Source organism: Antechinus flavipes, chromosome 4, assembly GCF_016432865.1.
Source record: "Antechinus flavipes isolate AdamAnt ecotype Samford, QLD, Australia chromosome 4, AdamAnt_v2, whole genome shotgun sequence".
NCBI lineage: Eukaryota > Metazoa > Chordata > Mammalia > Dasyuromorphia > Dasyuridae > Antechinus > Antechinus flavipes.
Window position 1 is genome coordinate 284,269,361 of NC_067401.1, and position 18,355 is coordinate 284,287,715.

Below are 18,355 nucleotides of genomic sequence, written 5' to 3' on the forward strand. Positions count from 1 at the left end.
TGATTTTTCTTTCACAACATGATTATTATGGAAATATGTTTGAAATTATTGTACAGGTATTATCTTTATCAGATTGGGGAAAGGGAAGAGAGAGAAAAAATCTGGAATATAGAATCTTACAAAAATGGTTATTGAAAACTCTCTTTACATGTATTTGGAAAAAATACAATATTATTAAGTTAAAAAAATAAACAGGATGCCCTCAGAAAAAACATGGAAAGAATTATATGAACTGATAAAGTGAAATAAGCAGACCACAAGAACATTGTATACTTAATAGCTACATTGAATGATGATCTGCTCTGAATAATTTGGCTATTCTCAGCCATATGAAAGGTACTGTCCATGTCTGTAGAGGGCCACAGATAGTGGGGGAGCTCTGGGTAAGATATGACTTTCAGCTCAGAGGGAACCTGCTGACAATGTCTGGTTTGGCTCCCCATCTCCCTTTGGTGCTTTTCACCCTTCCTGCGAAGTCAGGGGGGAGTGACCATCTGTGTACCACTTGAAGCAAGGGATACTCACAGTAAAGAGAGGCATTTATGTATCAATAGCAGAGTGCTTATAGTTAGCACTTGTGCAATGTGATATGAGGATGTAAGCTATAGCTGGCACATGCTCAGTGTGCTGTAGTGTTCCTACTAAGGTATTTAAGGACTTAGAGGACTTGAAATAAACGTACTCCATCTTTGGCCATCCTCGTGGGTCTCTTGCCTCCTTCACTCCTCCACTAAGACCAAGGAGGTCCTCCAGAGAACTAGTCCAGACCGCACATTTTAGCCCCCCAGCGTGAGGGCGCTAGAAAGCAATGGTACATTTTGTTGCCCCAACCTGGGGCTCCAGAAAGCAAGATATTTTAATCATCCCGGTGTGAGGGCTCTAGAAAGCAAAGGTACATTTTGTCGCCCCAACTTGGGAACTCTAGAAAACACACTATACATGTCTAGAGAAAGTGCAGATCAAAAATACTTTTTCTTTACTTTCTTCAAGCTGTGAAGGACTTTGAATACCAAACAGAATTTTGCATTTGCTCCAGGTGAAAGGGAGTCATGAATTTATTGTGTGTGTAAATCAATGTGATTTTGTGGGACACATAGTCAGATCTTTGCTTTAAGAAGATCAACTTAACTGTTGGGTAGAGAACAGATTAAAATGGAAATAAAGAAGACCACCAGTGGGCTGAGAAAGAAGAGGACATGTAATGTTGAGAGTAAATTGCTTTCTATAAATTGCTTTCTTGTATCTGTGGTCTCATTTGATGTCTTCAGTTTAACCTTGGTGCCACTTCATATTTAAAAAAATTCTTTACCATATATTATTCCCTTTTTTGAATTTCCCACTTGCTTCCCATAGTACAAGTAGTATTGTTCTCATTGGAGCTAAATTCAAACCCAGCCTCAAGACACTAACTAAGCAAATCACTTACCTTGTTTGTCTCAGTTTCCTCATCTATATGTATAATAAGTGTGCTGACTTTTAAGGTTTGTTTTGAGGATCAAAACTTATTGTACTTATTGTAACAATTTCTGGTACATAGTAAGAGCTATATAAATGTTAGCTATTCACTATCATTATTATTGCCATTTTATTTATTTAATCAACTAAGTACATAAGAAAAATAAAATTGAGAAAGGTTAAATGATTTGTTCAATACAGGAGACAGCAGAACTGGGGCTTCAATTCAAGTTTCCTGACCTCAAAACTAATACTTTTGTTTTGTCATCCCATCCTGCATGTACTTCCAGGAATGGTAAAACTTAAAAAAGGTTTAAAAATTTTATCACAATATATTAAAAGCTATGCAAAGAAATCCCTACTTTTTTTTTTAAGTTCACCTACACATTTTATTTTTCCCAAATAACAAGACTTTAGCTATAAAAGGAATTTCAAAGAACTCATCTTTTTCCCAGCTAACTTCATTTAAGCCTAAAAATGAGCTGAATATAATTTCTTCACTTTTGTGTCTAGGAGCACCAATTACATATTTCAACTATCACTCAGTAGTGCTGTAGGATTTCCCACTTGCTAGGGTAGTTATTATTATCTTAAGTCAGAGGATGCTAACTTTAAGTTTACCCTAACTCTTAACCCATTGCTATCAAAAAGAAGAGCTGGAGTGTGTCTTCTGCTAGAAGTCAAAATCAAGACTACACCTTCATATTTCAGTGGCCCCTGAGAGAAAAATCTCTCTCCCAAAGACAACATTAAGTTTGTCTTTCCAGTGAATTTATAAACAGCAAATTGAGAGGAGATAAGAGGAGAAAGAATATGAGGCCTTAGCTAATAATAGAGACCAGTGTCAAGGAAATCAATTTAATCCAAAATGATAAAAGGGCAGAATTTCAGAAGCAACATAAGTATTAGAAATGGCTGGGCTTGTGACTAAGAGGTCACAAGCCTTGCCCTTAGTGGCTCATTAGGGAGGTGGCTTATAAGCAGCCTTGAAGGATGTGTTCTGTGAATGAACTCCTCTGGCTGACCTCTATCAGGGAAGTGTCAGACTTAATTGTGACCAAAATAGAAGAATTGTGTTTAATCAGCACCAAGTATTAGATTCCAAAGCACCCCATTGGTAAGAATGACCAAGTACTTTTTATATTCTTTGGTACAGGTGTTAAGCAAGTGGCCAAATTGGAAAGGCAAAAATAAACTTGAGATAGTACATCATAGACCTATGGCTTGAAGGTCAGGAGGGAGATCCCCAAACCGCTCTCCAGACTTAAAACACTAGATTGCAAGACTCTATGCTTTTTCTATGACATTTTATATAACCCATAAAACAGTGCTTGTATAAAAATTCACACAAAATTGCTAGAGAGCATACAATTACCAAAAAAAAACAGTCCTGGGTTTGTTACATTCAGGTTTCTAAAGATGCATTCGAATCAGAAGGAAGATGCAGCCATTATGTGATATCAGTTCATTCTCTTTGGTAAAACTGTTTTTATTTTTCTGCAGAACGTTTTCACTCTGGCATCCCCTTTATGAATAGTCTGCTGTATCTAGGATGTCAGAAAGTATTAAGGCTGGATCTACACAGACAAGCTTTTGTTTTTGTTTTTAGTTTTTTGCCTGCCCAGAAGCATAAGGTGAGAATTCACTTGGCCACAGTCAATTGGAAGGTTTTCTTCTCACCCTTATCCCACCGCTAAACAAACATGAAATAAAACATTCAGAGACCAAAGTGGGAACAAAGGCCACAATTTTCAGGTCCATAATAACCAGACCACGGCCAACCCAATTATTCTTACCATTTTTAACTGCCAATTCAATCTCCTCTCCACATACCCCCCTCCCCCCAGTAGATCCAATTGATTGGTTAATGATTAATCCTGCTCTCCTTCCTTCCCTTTTCTCACCCTACCCCCACCACCACTACAAAAAAAAAAAAAAAAGACAGTGAAAAAGTAAACAGTGACAGAGTGGGATTTGCTCCCTTACTTAGACATTAAAGCACCTATTACACAGGGCATATTTTTATTCCCTGTTTGATTGTGATCCTGTAGACACAGCCTAGCAGAATTTAAATTACATTCATGACTCTCTTTGTACATTCTTTTTAGATGCCACAAACATTCAGGTGATGGTTGTGAGTGAATGTTACCAACTGTAGGAAATAACTGTTAATTCTTTTGGCCTTTGAAATAAGAGTTATTTAAAAAAAAAAAAAGATTTTAGAAGCAAAAAGGAGTGCCAAAAGGGTGTTAGAATGCTTCTAAATTCCTGGGGAAATATCAAGTATTTTGTACTTCTATTGCTTAAATATAAAAAGTGGACTGGAGCAGCCTGCTGATGACAACACAGAAGACACCATACAAAAAGGTTGAGTAAGGATGTGGAGGCATTTCCTGGCTAAGAGAGATAAGAAATGGCTTTCCCAGAATTATTCTATGATTTTATACTGAAATTTATTCCTTCTGACTGCTTTCTAGAAGGCAAAATCCTAGGCATTTAAGACAGTAAAGGAGAGTAAGCTCACTATGGACTTGGAAAGAAGACTAAAACTCAGAAGTTACCAAGAAGCTTATTTGATTCCTGTTTCCTGCTAATTTTTCTTAAAAATTTTTTTAAAAAAAACAATAACAGAGCAGAAGAGTATTTTTAAAATGGATTATTAAATGACTGAACCCCTGGAGGAGGAACTGGGCTATGTTCCCTCTTCTAAAAACAAGGTTAATTTTCACTGGCTTTAGGATTCTCTCCAGAAGAGCTCCAGATGACAGGCACCCGATTAGAGTCCTCAATAATTCTACTGAGCTAATTCACTAAGGACTGATGGTGGTGTGAGGGATATGCAATCCACAATCCTTAGAGCAGGCCAAAGTGTACCAGAAAGGCCCAAATAAAAGCAATTATGGCACTGGTGGTTCCCAGGGCAACCCCCTGGCTGTTGATGCTCCTGAAGCCGATGAGTGCTTCTGTGCTTTGGACAATCTTTGTGTACACTGAAACTTTATTAATTTAGGTATCATTTCTAATGTTTGTGAGTGGCAGGGAACAACATATTCCTTAAAATTCAAGACAACTACACATAATAATGTTCCAGTTCCAGATGCTGTGATAAACTGATAACTATCACAGACAAAAAGATAAACTGTGCTGGATGGCTGACGTAACTAATTGTGAATTTCAAGAAAAATTCTAGATTAAAAAAAAAATCCTTTAACTTTTTTTTTGGGGGGGAGAGGGGAGGAACATATGAGAGACAAGATTTGAATTAGGCCTTTCCAGACTTCTGAGGCAAGCCTTAGACCATGCTGCCTCCCAAAATGTATTATTAATCTTTAAAAATTATACATTTTTAAAACTTCACAAGAATTTCATAAAGACTGGGGGATGTAATCTGTTAATTTTGTGTTTAGCCTATTCAATTTTCAGTAGGAGGTCCCCTTTTCTTCTTAAGTATTTAGCCACATAAATCTAAGAGAGGTGACAGCATCTTTTTTTATATGGATTACTCTGGGTCTCTGAAGGTTATAACTCCTTGAATAGAATGCTACAAAGCTAGAGTAATTTTTCTTCATTAGATAGACAAACAGGAGAGTATTCTACTGACATAAATGTGGGAATGAGGACTAAACCAGGCACTGAAAGAGAAGATTAACTTAAGGAGACCACAGGAAAACTTCAAAGAGGATCTTGGGAAGCAAGTGGGATATAGAGTTTGAGAGTGAGTGCAGCACTGTCCCAAACTGGAGAGGCTCTGGGACAGACATCAAGCTGGCCCTGAAATGTTGGGATCTTTTGATGGATTCCCTAGGCAGCCACTGAGGTGTGGTGAAGTCTCCTCACACTCGAGATTTTGTGACATGAAATCACCAAGCTGTTTCCAGAGTCTGCCTTCTGAAATTTTTTATATATATAAAAAACTAGGCAGATATAATTAGGAAATGAAAGTGGTACCATCTTGTCCCCATAAAGGGAGCTATTTTTAGGCAGAATAGTGAACTTAACAGCAAAATGCAATACACAGGAAATGTAGGAAAAGTATTTTTCCTTTCCCTATGTGAAATAAGGGGGAGAAAAAAGGGATAGCTAAAACTCTGATGGTGCTCTAAATGTGGGTTTCAATATTTGTCTACATTCTTATCATCATCCAGTGTTGTTTTTTTTCTATAGATAAGTGAGCTAACATTCTATTGAGTGTGGGGGCACAAAAGAAAACACATTTACACCATGCCTAAACCTTATTGATCACAGTGAAAATAAAAACAAGGGCGGTTTCACCCTACTGACATCAATGTGGTTATCTTGGCCATGCCAAAACCAAGTATTAGAGACATGGACAGCAGGACCCATGGCCTATATACCATGCCTGATGCTGAGATCAGCTATGATAAGCATGGCACTTCCAAAGATTACAAAAATCTTTAAATGTTGTTTAAAAAAAAAAAAATCCTAAGTTTGAAAATTTCTGGTTACAGTACTTCAGCTCAACTGTGTAAAAGGTATTTTTCCCATGAAAATTGCCCTCAAAGAGCTCAATGATTTTTTTTTGTTATTTTCTTGTTTAATTTTTAAAAAGTGATAAAAATGGAAGATGCAAAAGTGGGGAGAGGAACAATACAGATGCATAACTTGCCATTTAAACCATAAAAAGGAAGGAGTAAAAAAAACTTCCATCCTAGGTTGGAACATTATTGCTCAGAGACAAGTCTGTCTGCCTGAGCACTAAGGGAACTTGGTGCATATGTATTTTGGACCAGGGCCAGAAAAAAAAAATTCAAAGCTTTTTGTTGCTTGTGTTTTAGCAGGTCTCTAAGTGTGCAAATGTAGTAAGCCACTTCCCACTGTTGCAAGTGGGCACCCCTGTGGATGCCATAGCAATGCTAAAAAATAACATCTGAGTCTCCAAGTGTGCCCTTCACTAGGAACTTAGTGACCCCAAGTTTTAAAGGTTGAACAGTTTCCTATTATTTCTTCACTTTCTTGGCTTTTTTCAAGATGTCACACTTTTTTCTATTGGGTCTCCGGCACCTCTCATCAATGCTGGGGATACATTCGTAATGCCACACCTCCTCCATCTTCTCCACGGGGTAAACAGCTTCGACGTAATGGCGGATCAGTCGGAGTCGGGTGGGGTCGAGTTGCTTCTTGTTACAAGCACCAGAGTGGTTATATTGCAGTCTGAGGTTCTCTGTGGTAAAGAGTTCTGGGAAAAGTCTGACCAGGAGCCGGGCAGCAAAATTGCCCACAGAGAGACTCTGTTGCACGATCTCCCTCACCTCCTTGTCAGTCAGCAAATAGAGCGAAGGCACAGGGAAATCTGGGGAAGGGACAACCAGTTCATCTAAGGGGATCTTGCAAAAGTCCTTGCTGCTCCTTTCTGGAGGCAACGGGGGCCCTTCAAATTCTTCTCGGAACCTCTCGGGGTTGATTGCATAGTTCATGAAGTCCCTCCTCTCCAGGCCCGGCACCAGGACTTTTCGCTGCTGCTGGTAGGTTCGCCTCTGCTCTGTGTCTCTCCGACGGCACCTCTCGTCCAACTTGCCGACGAACTCCAGCGTCCACACCCGGTCGTTCTTGGCCCTGGGGTACAAGAGCTGCACGTAGTGCCGAATGAGCTTGATCCGGGAGGGATCGAGTTGTTTCTTCCCTAGAGAACCGCTGCAGTTATACTGTTTCCTCAGGTTCTCGTGGGTGAACAGTTCGGGGAATAAGTGAACCAGGAGGCGAGAGGCGAAGTTCCCTATGGACAGGCTGCTCTCATAGATGCTCCGGATCTGCTCCTTGTTGAGCAGATAGTCAGACATCGGCACTTCGAAGTCAGGAGGGGGGATGTCCAGTTTGTCAAAATCGATGGGCACCAGCCAGATCTTCTTGGACCTCCGGCCAGGCCTCTCGTACTCGAAGCTGTCCTCCACCTTGATGATGGACACGTCGTCGGGAAGGCTGGAGGAATCGTAACAGTCGTCCCTCAGCTGCTCGCACTCGCTGCCGTCGAGGCAGAGGCCTTCCAGCTCGTCGTTGATCCTCTGGGCGCACTGCTGCTGCCACGCCTCCTCATCCTGAACGTCAGGGAAATAGATCTCCGTGTAGCGGCGGATAATCTGTAAGCGCTGGGGGTCTAGCTCCTGCTTGCCGCCGTCCCCATAGCAGTTGTACCGCTCTGCCAGCTTTCGGTGGTCAAAGAGCTCGGGGAAGAGCCGGTGCAGGAGGAAGACGGAGAACTCCCCGGGGGACGAGGCCTCGTCCAGGAACTCATTGAGATCCTGAGCGTCCAGGACCACGTCGGAGGCGAGGGTGCCGCTGCGCTCCAGGGGCAAGGCTTCCTCCTGCTCCTTGTCCTCCAGGAAGTGGGCCGGCTCCACCTGCTCGGTCTCGTAGAAGCCCGACGGCTGGCCGCCGGGCTGGCCGCTCTCCATCTCCCGCTGGGCCCAGAAACGGTTGAAGAAGTCATTGACCTGAGGCAGGCACTCCACTTGCCACACGGCCGTGTTCTTCACCGAGGGGTAGCAGACTTCCACGTAGTTTCGGATGAGCTGAAGGTGGAGAGACTCGAGCTTCTTCTTGTTCACGAAGCCGCAGGTGGTGCAGCTCCGATTGAACTCGTTGTCGCTGAACAGCTCCGGGAAGAGCTGCACCAGCAGGCGGCAGGCCAGGTCCCCTCCCGACGAGCTCTGGTCCACGATCTGCTTGAGCTCGGCCGCGGTGAGCTGGTACTCCGGCGGCGGCTGGAACTCGGCCACGGACTCCGTGGGGCTGACCTGCTTCTTGATCCGACTGACTTCCAGGGAGAGCAGGTCCACTTTGCTGTGCAGCTGGGACATGTTGGAATTCAGGGTGTTGAGAGTGTAGAACATCTTCTGAATCAGCGAGTAGATGTTCGGGTCGTTGTCGGCCCCGGTGACCACAGCCACGGGAGTAGCGTTGCTAGAGTCTCGTTTCCTTTGCTCGTTCAAGAGCCGGAGGGGTGACGGGCTATTGGCAGAGGTGACTTTTTCATAGAGTTCATAGTTGGTAAACTGGTCTCCCCCAGGAGGGTTCTTCTTCTCGGTGATCTTGTGCGAGATGCCATAAAGAGGCTTTTTATAGGAGGGGGTGGTTACATCATTCAAGGGTTCCTCCTCACAAAGCCACCCAATGCCAGAGCCCTTGCTTTTATTGGCCTGTTCTCCATTCCCCTGGTTGGGTGAATTGGTATCTCTGTTCTTCATGCCAGCCAGAAGTGCCTAGGGGAGAAAAAAAAATGTTTTCCATAATGGTTAGGTGCGTTCTGCCATGTATCTATCCTCTCCTCCCCCTTGCCCATGGTGCACACATTGAAGAATGTTAATGACTGGGGGAGATGTGAGATCAGGTTAATTGGAAGACGCTCCCGTAGAGGCAAATTTTTCTAACCCTGAACTTAGTCCTTCCAGAGAAACCCAATCAGTTAAAGTTCACAGAGGCTATTCAACCCCTCCCAGCTCTAAATCAGCTTGTAATTTAAAATGAGATAACTTATTGTAGTGCTTTGTAAACCTTATAGGGCTATTATTAGTATAATCATTCTTGTTATTATTATCATCATTATCAATTTTTTTTACTAATGCTACTATTGAGAGTGGGTTCCCATTTTATAAGACTAATCCAGACACAGTTCTGAGTTTCTCCTCCCTGAAGGGACAACAAAGAAATGAGAAGCTGGAGTCATTCCAGCTTCTGGAATGGACTGATTTGTCCACTGGTTTGGACAAACTTGTTTTGGACAAAACTGACTGGTTTGGCCTACCACTGGACACAAGCCCTTACACAGTAAAAAGAATGGCGCTTAGCTGTTGTGTTACTGCAAAAGCCAGACTTGAAAACATAGGACAGCAGTCTTGGGTTCTAGTTTGGCTGTGACAGGAAAATCATTTCCTCCCCCTCTGTAAAATCTGTTATTTCTCCTTCCCAGGGTTTTTTTGAAAGTGGACTAAAATAAACTCTGTAAAAAATACATCAAAATGAAAAAAATACAGCATGAAGCATCAGTCAAGATCGCACCTTATCTCCAACTTATAATGTTAACTTATTATTGTATCTACAAATACTCATTTTACTTAAATACTCTACACTTATAGGAGGTGCCCAATTGCTGACTGTGTTACATGAACAAGTCATTTACCCTTTCGGTTTTTCCAGGAAACTCTAAGACTATAAGTCACATATGAGTCACACATCTGCATTTGATGGAAAGTTTGGGGAAGTTTTCACTTCACTGTGTTCCCTGTACTGAAAATATTACAGGCCCCAATTCCAGTATACCTCCAACCAATGCCTCAGCTATTCAAAGTATGTGCAACTATGGAATAGGTTTTAAATAAATGAATTTTCAAGCTGAAAAAAAAAAAAAAAAGAAAAAAAAAGGAAGTCAATACCGTTAGATGGCTCCATAGTGCACAGAGCACTGGGCCTGTAGTCAGGAAGACCTGGATTCAAATCTATAGCTATGTGAACTCAAGTAAAGTCACTTAAGCGCCGCCCACTTAGTTTCCTCATCTATAAAATAGGGATAATACTAGTATCTACCTTTCATGTTGGTTGAGGACCTGATGAAATAATATTTGCAGAGCACTTTTGCAAAACCTCAAAATACTTTATCAAAGGTGGATGATTTTCTCCCTACCCAGCAACAGATGATAATCAAAATGCTACTGGGGGAGAAAAGCTGGAATAGTTTGATTGCATCCTATCTGGCGGCTAAACCAATTTCACTCCTCTTTGAGCAAGTCTAACCTCTGGCATTTATCCTCTAGGGGACATTTTCTCTGCTGAGACAGGAACTACTTGCTGTACCAAGGAGATCTTATTCAATTTCCCAGAACACCAATTCTGCAGGCCCTACTCATTCCTCCAGTCCATAATTTTAGTTGATCCAGGGGGAATCTTCTCCCATAATAGATGACGCTCAGTAAAATCTAGATGATTCCATAGTCGATTTGCTTTTCTAAGTTCTCTCTTAAAGACTTCTAGAAAAATGTTAATATACTGAGGAAGATGTGAGGTGAGGTTAATTGGAAGAAGCTCATGTATTTTTCCAAACCTGAATTTAGTCCTTCCAGAGAAACCCAATCAGCTAAAGTTCACATAGGCTACTCAACCCCCAGCTCTAAATCAGCTTATAATTTTAAAGTGAGATAACATGTATAGTGCTTTTTAAACTTTAGAGGGCTATCTATTATTATTATTATTATTACCATTCTTCTTATTATTATTATCATCAAACTCTCCCATAGTGCCTTAAGATCTAAAAAAGGGTCCCTAAAATTGTTCTACCCCTTAGCCAAGAGTGTTCTCAATCTCTGGTTGGAGTTTGGACTAGAAATGAACTACTCATTATGATGCTCACTTGTGACTACATATTAGAGGATGGGCGCTCCTGCAGTCTAAATCTGTGCCTCCTCCAATGGGAGTATCTACAAAGAAATGCATTCATCCAACCACAGGACTTCGAGCACTGAAAAGACAGCATTTCCCTTATTCAAATTATACCCACATTAACTCTTACATGCCAGGAGGACCTTCCATAATGGTTGTGGGTTTTACCAAAAGAATGGATATCCCAAGGTGGGGATTTATTTCCTGTGGAAAGGGAGTTGGAAATTCACTTCTCCCAGTACATTTTCAAAATCACACCTGGGGAGAAACCTCATTTTATCTCAATTTTAAACAACAATCAGTGAATAAGCATTTTTAAGTGCTTTCTATATGTCAGGTAGAAACAAAAAGAAAGACAGTCCTTGGACTCAGTTATGGGGGAAGACAAGATGCAGAAGGGAAAGAAGACACCTGGTGGGAGGTTGGTGAAATCTGAGGATGATAGTTGGCTGGTTTGAGTCCTTTCCCCAAAATGGTAGTTCCAGGAAGAACTCACCAATGCGAGAAGGAGCCCACAGGAATGGAACCAGAAAAAAGCAGGGGAAGAATGTAAAGGGAAAAGGACTGTAAGTAGGAAAACCAACACAACTCGTTAGTGGCTGAGTCAGGAGTAAAAACCCTACACCAATATTTATCAGTAATAATAATATCTGGCATTTACGTGATACTTTAACTTTTATTAAATGCTTTGGAAAGGTTACTTCATTTGATCCTCACAAAAATTCTGTGACATAAGAGTTTGTGTTATCCACGTTTTATAGATGAGGAACCTAAGATGGAGAGAGCTTATGATTTGTCCCACACAGCTATTAAGTGTGGACCACTTACTCAGACTACTACATCTCAAGCAGGATATGAATTCAGGTTTTTCTGACTCCAAATCCAGACCTCTATCCACTGATTCACATAGCTACTTCTAAGAAATTTCCTGGGATTTACTGGTAAAGTCAAGCTCATGGATTCTGAACAAAAGTGTATTTTCCTCAATACTTTCCTGGGGGAAAACAATGTTATTTTGGTGAGATTCTTTTTAGTCTGTCTCCAATATATGAGTTTAGATTCCTTAATGCCTTCAATAGCTGGTATTTCTTACTTGGCCTGGCTGTCAATAATCTATGCCAGATTTTTCACCTTGTCTTCTAAAAAGAGGTTTTTTTGATTGTTTATTTGACTTAAATGGTGATCTAGTGACCTAAGGAAATGCTTAAAAGCAAATGGGAATGCCTGTTCTGCTGATCTACTGGTAATACTTCAGAAAGAATGGAAAGTTCCTTCAGTGTCTTGATTTTTCTATGAAGGGGGGAAAAAAGGGGAACCTTAGACTCTAATTAATTTTCTTTCTCAAGAACAATATCATATTTTAAGGTAACTATAGTCATCTATGAGTGTCTCTCAACTTTCTTTAGATTCCTAGCACTTAGCATAGGTAGAGAAGTCTATTAAGAAATGTTAGCTGACAAAGAAAAACCAAACAAGTGAGAGTTTAATTCCTAGATAGAATGGGAGGGGAGGAGTTCCAACCAATAATGATCCTCATATTGTGACATAAAATCCAAAATAATAACTTATTTTAAAAAATATTTATTTCCTCCAGTAGACGGCAGGCAGGCAGACAGAGACAAATGTGGCCCATTAAAGAAACCTAAATATCCAAGGAGTGGCCATGTAGCCTTTGAATCAAACCCTTTCCACTCTAGGACAGCCCTAATTACTAGAAAGTTTCTTCTTACACAGGGTGTAAATCTACCTCTCTACAGCTTCCTCTCATTACCTCTAGTTCCTAGGGCCAAACAGAACAAAAAGCCTATTGATAAGGGTGACTCAGGATAGAGCCACTGCCAAGGACTATCTTGACCTTTGTGTAGCAGCACCCCAGCTGGTTACTGCAGGACTATAATCAGCAGTAAATGGCAACCTCCCACAGGTTACTTCTATCATTGCCTCCATGAGGGCAATCCTCTTTTGACTCCTGCTAACTGATTTGTGGTATTCCATGGCATGAATTCAGTCCTACCTGCCAGCCAGGCAGCCCCTAGTGGGTGCCCTTCCCAGAGTCAGTGACAAAGTTGCTGGCGTAGCTGATTTTCATTGTGCAGTGCAAAACCTGCATGAAGTCAATAGCTTATTGAGAAATTCCAAAATCTGTGTTCAACACAGTACATTCAAATTAAGTGAATTAGATGGCTTGTGCTTTGAATGCCTTTTGCCTTTTTTTTTCAGGTTGAGTTTTATTTGAATGTATTTTTGAGGGCTTAATTGAACAATCAGACATGGCAGAGAATGGGCAAACTGATTAATGAGCACGCCTGCCTGTACGGGGAAGTATATAGCTGGACCTAAGCAGAGTATTAATCAGCAGTTACAGACAGTCTTATTACACTTAGAAAATGAGCATTCAAATGAGGAACATTTTTAGGTCACATGTTCTCACTTGGAAGAGAAGAGGTCATCTTCACCGGAAGGGCAGTATTTGCAATAAATATCCAGATACAGTCTAGTTTCACTTGCAAATTTGATCATATCACCCTAGTACTCAATATACTCTAGTTTCTATCACCTCCAGGAACAAATACAGAACTCTCTGCTTGGTCTTCAAAGGTCTGCATAACCTCTCCCACCCCCTCCCCAAATTTTCCAATCTTTTTACACCTTTCACCCCATCACGTATGTTTTGATATAGTGACACTTAACCTACTTTCTGTTCCTCTCACAAGATACTCCACTTCTCTACACCCACTAATTTTTCTGGCTCTGCAGCTTGCCTGGAATGCCCTTCCCCTCCTGGTTTTCTATAATCCCAACTAAAATCCCACCTTCAACAGGAAGCCTTTTCCAACCCTCTTAATTCTAGTAATTTCCTTCTGTTAATTATTTCCTATTTATCCTTTTTGTATATATTTGTTTGCAACTTCTCTCCTCAGTCAGACTGTGAATTCCCTGAAGTCAGGAACTGGCTATTTGCCTTCCTTTGGTATCCTCAAAGCTGATTACATAGCCCTGCACATAGTAGGTACTTAAATGCTCATTGATTAATTAGCTCTTTTCTTAAAAAAAAAAAAAAAAAAAAAGTCTAGAGAAATAAAATTTCTTAAGTACTTAACTCTGCTTGCCTAAAAACGCAGAAAAAACCCTTAAAGGAAAACCACAGATGGTGTGCAAATACCAATATCTGGTAAGTGATAGAGGACCTAGAAGGTATTCATGGATGATCAAGAAATGGAGACTGCCTAGCATGGTGACATACACCTTTAATTCTTCAGCATTTCCCAGGCTTACAAAAATGTATCTCATTTTCATTGATTGTGTTAAGGATCTTCCCTTTAGCATATTAATCTGCATCATGTTAAAGAAGGATTAACTTTGCTCTGGCATTTCCCACAAAGTCAATAGATGTATCTTAAAACAAAAATACACTCATAAATTAAATCATAGGTAGCCACTTTACTTCCCTAATAGCTATAAGTCAAAGAAAATCAAATTAGCACTCTAATGACCTGATGAGTGGTTCAAAAGCCTTCCTAGAGCTGTCTATGTTAGCTAATGAATGGCCAGGGAGAGCTCTTTACTAATCCTGCTCTCTCTGATCGATAGATCACAGTCTCCTAGGGTCCAGCAAAGGCACAAGACACATATAAGAACGTAATGTGGAGGGTCTGCAATAGGAAACTAAGGCAAGATGTTGAAGGCTGTACTATCGTAAGATAAGAAAGCCTTAAGAAAGAAAAGTGTTAAGGATGCAATATTGTTTATTTAAAAGCATCTACAAAACCCTGTTCTAGGCAAGTTATTTCCACATCACAATAGAGAGCCCATAGGTAGAGCAAATAATTTCTAACCAAAAAATAAATTAAAAAATGGAAATCCCTTCTATTGTTCCTGACCAGTGGCACTCCAGTCCTACAATGTAAATAACTGACTGTGTGATATTTACATTGTTATTTGGGATGGGAAGAGGAAAGCAGAGCTCTATAACTCAGCTTTTCAAGATTTTCTTGGTCTGTCTTAAGGTATTAATCACCAAATTAGGGAGAAAAAAAAACCTACCAAAAAAAAAAAAAAAAAAAGGGAAGAAAAGGAAAAATTACCCAGACTCTCCCCAACCCCTCAAATCATTCAGCAAAGAAAATACTACTAGACAGAAAGCCTGGGGTAACATGAGTACATGCACACCCAGGAGCTCAGGAAAGGAAAAAGGGAAAAAGGGGAGAGGCAAATGTATAGGCTTGATTCTCCTTTTTACCCTCCCAAGAAGTTCAAAGCATTTTCCTTTTTGTTTTTAATTCCTGCAGCTTGGGAATAAGGTTTCCAACAATGTTAAGTCATAATAAAATACCATCATAATAAAAGGATTCTTAGGTCCCACCAACTATAGTCTTATTGGTCTTTAAGTTATATATACCCCCCCAAAATTTTTTTAGAAAATGAAGAAATTAAGACATAATTATTCACATTATAAATGATTCTGAAAAAAGTTATTGGAAGAATCCTTTAATGAAGAGGGTCCTACTTCAGTGCCATAAAACAGAATTCAATTTTGGGAAAAATTTTCAGACACATCTCTTGTCTAAAATGTCCTGCTTACAAAGCCACGATTGCATCAGAAATCTAAAAAGGTATGCCATATATAACGGTTCAAGAGAAAAAATTCTACATGTTGAACGACAGAATCTCAAAGATGGAGATCTCAGTTTCATCTTTCTAACTCAATGCATATCAGAAAAAATGCATATCACCATAAGAGAGTCAATAAATGGTCAGGTGAATCGAACTGAGGAACAGCTCATTCCACTTTGAGAGAGTCCTAGTTACTGCATTTTCTTCTGACAAATTTTCCTGGACTCTCTTTACAAGTTCTACTTATACTCCAGATTCTGCCCTTTGGGCCCAAACAGTATAAATCTAATTTTCTTTCCAAGTGAGATTCCATCATATATTTAAAGACAACTATCATTCCAGAGTAGTCAGATACTGTAAAAAGAACATTTTAGCTCTGAAACTTTCACCTTCTCAAATCAATTCCTTTCCCTGAGGCAGGCCCTCATCATATCCTGAGAGTAAACAGTCCCCTAGACCCCTTCTGCTTCTTTTTGTATCTTCCCTCATTAGATTGTGAGCTTCTTGAAGGCAGGAATTGTATTAATTGCATTTCTTTGTATCCTCAGTATACAGTGCCTGACCCACATTTGGTGTTTAATAAATGTTTACTGACTGAAATTTGATTAGTATTTTATCTATCATCCAAGTCACGGGTAAAACTATTAAATAATAAGGCCTATTATGGAGACTAGTCCATTAGAGATCTGTTTCCAAGATAGACATCAAATCTTAATGTCTATTTGGGGGTCTAGCCATTCAACTAATTCCAAAACCAAATAACTGTACTATGAGATGATAGCTGGCAAGAGTAACATGAGCTGTTTTACCAAATGTTTTTACCAAGTAAACTTTATAGCATTCTCCTGATCAACTAGTTTATAATTGTCAAAAAAAAAAAAAGAAAGTCATGTTCATCTAAAGTAGGTTCTTTCTATAACATTCCAGGACTCTATATTAAGCTCCTTGGCCTATAGTTTCAAGATTCCTGCCCCCTCCCCTATATCTGTCTGACTCTGTCTCAAATCAGTATAACATTTATCCACCATTCCTAGGCCCTCTCTATTCTTCATAATCTTTCAATTATCACCAGGAGCAGTTCAGCAATGACATCCATCAGGTCTTTCACTATTCAAGGCTTGATTTCATTGAGCTGGAGAGCAGAGCACTCTCTTACTATCACAGTCCTACTTAGCTTGGGTATCAACTCCCTATTAGCTATTTTTATTCTGTCTTTTCCTTTCCAAAGGTCATTCTCATTAGCTTTTCTCTGTTGAATGTGACTATATGAAAACTAGCATCCAATAAAACCCTTTCAGGTTCTCCTGGAAGTTGTTTTATTTACTCACACAGGAATTACAGAGTCATGGAATATTGGGAACTAGAAAGGGCATTAGGACACCTAGGTGGTACAGTGGATAGAGTGCCGGGTCTGAAGTCAGGGAAAACTCCTCTTCCTGAATTCAAATCAAGCCTTAGACACTCACTAGCTGTGTGATCTTAGGCAAGTCACTTAACCTGTTTGGCTCAGTTTCCTCAGCTGTAAAATGAACTTTTTTTTTGGAGAAGAAAATCTTTGCCAAGAAACCGCAAATAGGGTCACACAGAATCAGATAGCACTAAAGAACAAAAACAATAGAAGGGATCTTCAGAGATAATTTTAGAGATAATAAAGACAGTAAAGAAAGTAGAAGGGAATAAAGCTAAATTAAATAAAGAGGAAAAATGTCAGAACTAAAAGAAATCCTATCATACTAATTAATATATCCTGCTGGCTCCCTCACCCCACATATTTAAACAGTTCTCAAATTTTTCCATTTCTACCACTCACGCAGCATGAGAAGCACCTTAGTCCAGGCCTCCATAGTGCCACAGTTTCCTAACTGCCACAAATCTCTCACCTTCCAGTCCATGCTGAATAATTTCCCTTCAGCAGTGCAGACCTAACCACATGCCTCCCCTACTCAATCAATTCCAGTGGCCTCCTTATTGCTTCTGGGATAAAATGTAAACTACTGTTCTAATTTTTAAAACCCAGCACAACCTGGCCCCAATCTACTTTTTCACTTTCATTAGTCCTTTTTCTTCTTGCCTGACTAAAGTCCAGCCAAACTGGCTGCTTCTTGTTCTTCACATAGCACAGTCAATTTCCAGGTTCTATGTCCTTCTATATTTATGATTCCTAGAGACAAGGCAATCAGTTGACTTACCCAGGGTCACACAGCTAGTAAGTGTCAAATATCTAAGGTTAAATTTGAACTCAGATCCTCTTGACTCCAGAGCTGGTTGTTCTATCCACTGCATTTCCCAGCTCCTCCTGAAATGAAGTCTTTTTTGATCCCACTGTTGGAATCTTCTCATTTAGACCATTTTGTATATCTCTGAATTCATTAATTTTATATTTTTTCTATATATACTAATATGTAGACTTACCTTCTCTATTAGAATATAAATTCCTTTAGGGACAGCTTAATTCTGTTTCTTTATTTCCCTATGCAGTGCACACAGTACAATAGCTAACATCTAGTGGGAACTTAACAAATGATTGATGAATAAATATATTCCTATTTTTATGGAGACTTAAGAACCCTAATGATCCTTGCCCTTGTTTTAAACGATTTGGATGCAAAAGTTTAAAAAAGAAAAATTTGGCAAGCCCCAGCAGGGGGCAATATTCTTCATCCAAAGAAACCTTAAACAACACAAAACAAAACACTTTTACCACAGAGAAACTTCTTAGCTGTCCCTACATTCCCTGTCCTGTCAACACGGCTTTCTGATTCATTCTGCTCACACTGCCAAGACTACAACAGGGTTGGCTGCACATTACAGCTGGCCGATGATAAAAATCGCTCTGCTCAGCTGTCCAGGAGTATCGAGAAATCTTTAAATCTGTGCTACTTGGCAGAGTGTTTCCTGG

At 40.0% G+C, this 18,355-nt stretch overlaps 1 protein-coding gene across 1 annotated transcript in view; it reads right to left on the reverse strand.

The window, feature by feature from the left end:
* Positions 1-2,748: 2,748 nt before the first annotated feature.
* The window catches only part of BEND3 (BEN domain containing 3), a 42,943-nt gene continuing 27,336 nt past the window's right edge, over positions 2,749-18,355 (reverse strand). Inside the window, exon 3 of the mRNA XM_051997474.1 lies at positions 2,749-8,672. Coding sequence (XP_051853434.1) covers positions 6,414-8,672 — 2,259 coding nt within the window. The 3' untranslated portion in view covers positions 2,749-6,413. The remainder of the gene's footprint in view (positions 8,673-18,355) is intronic.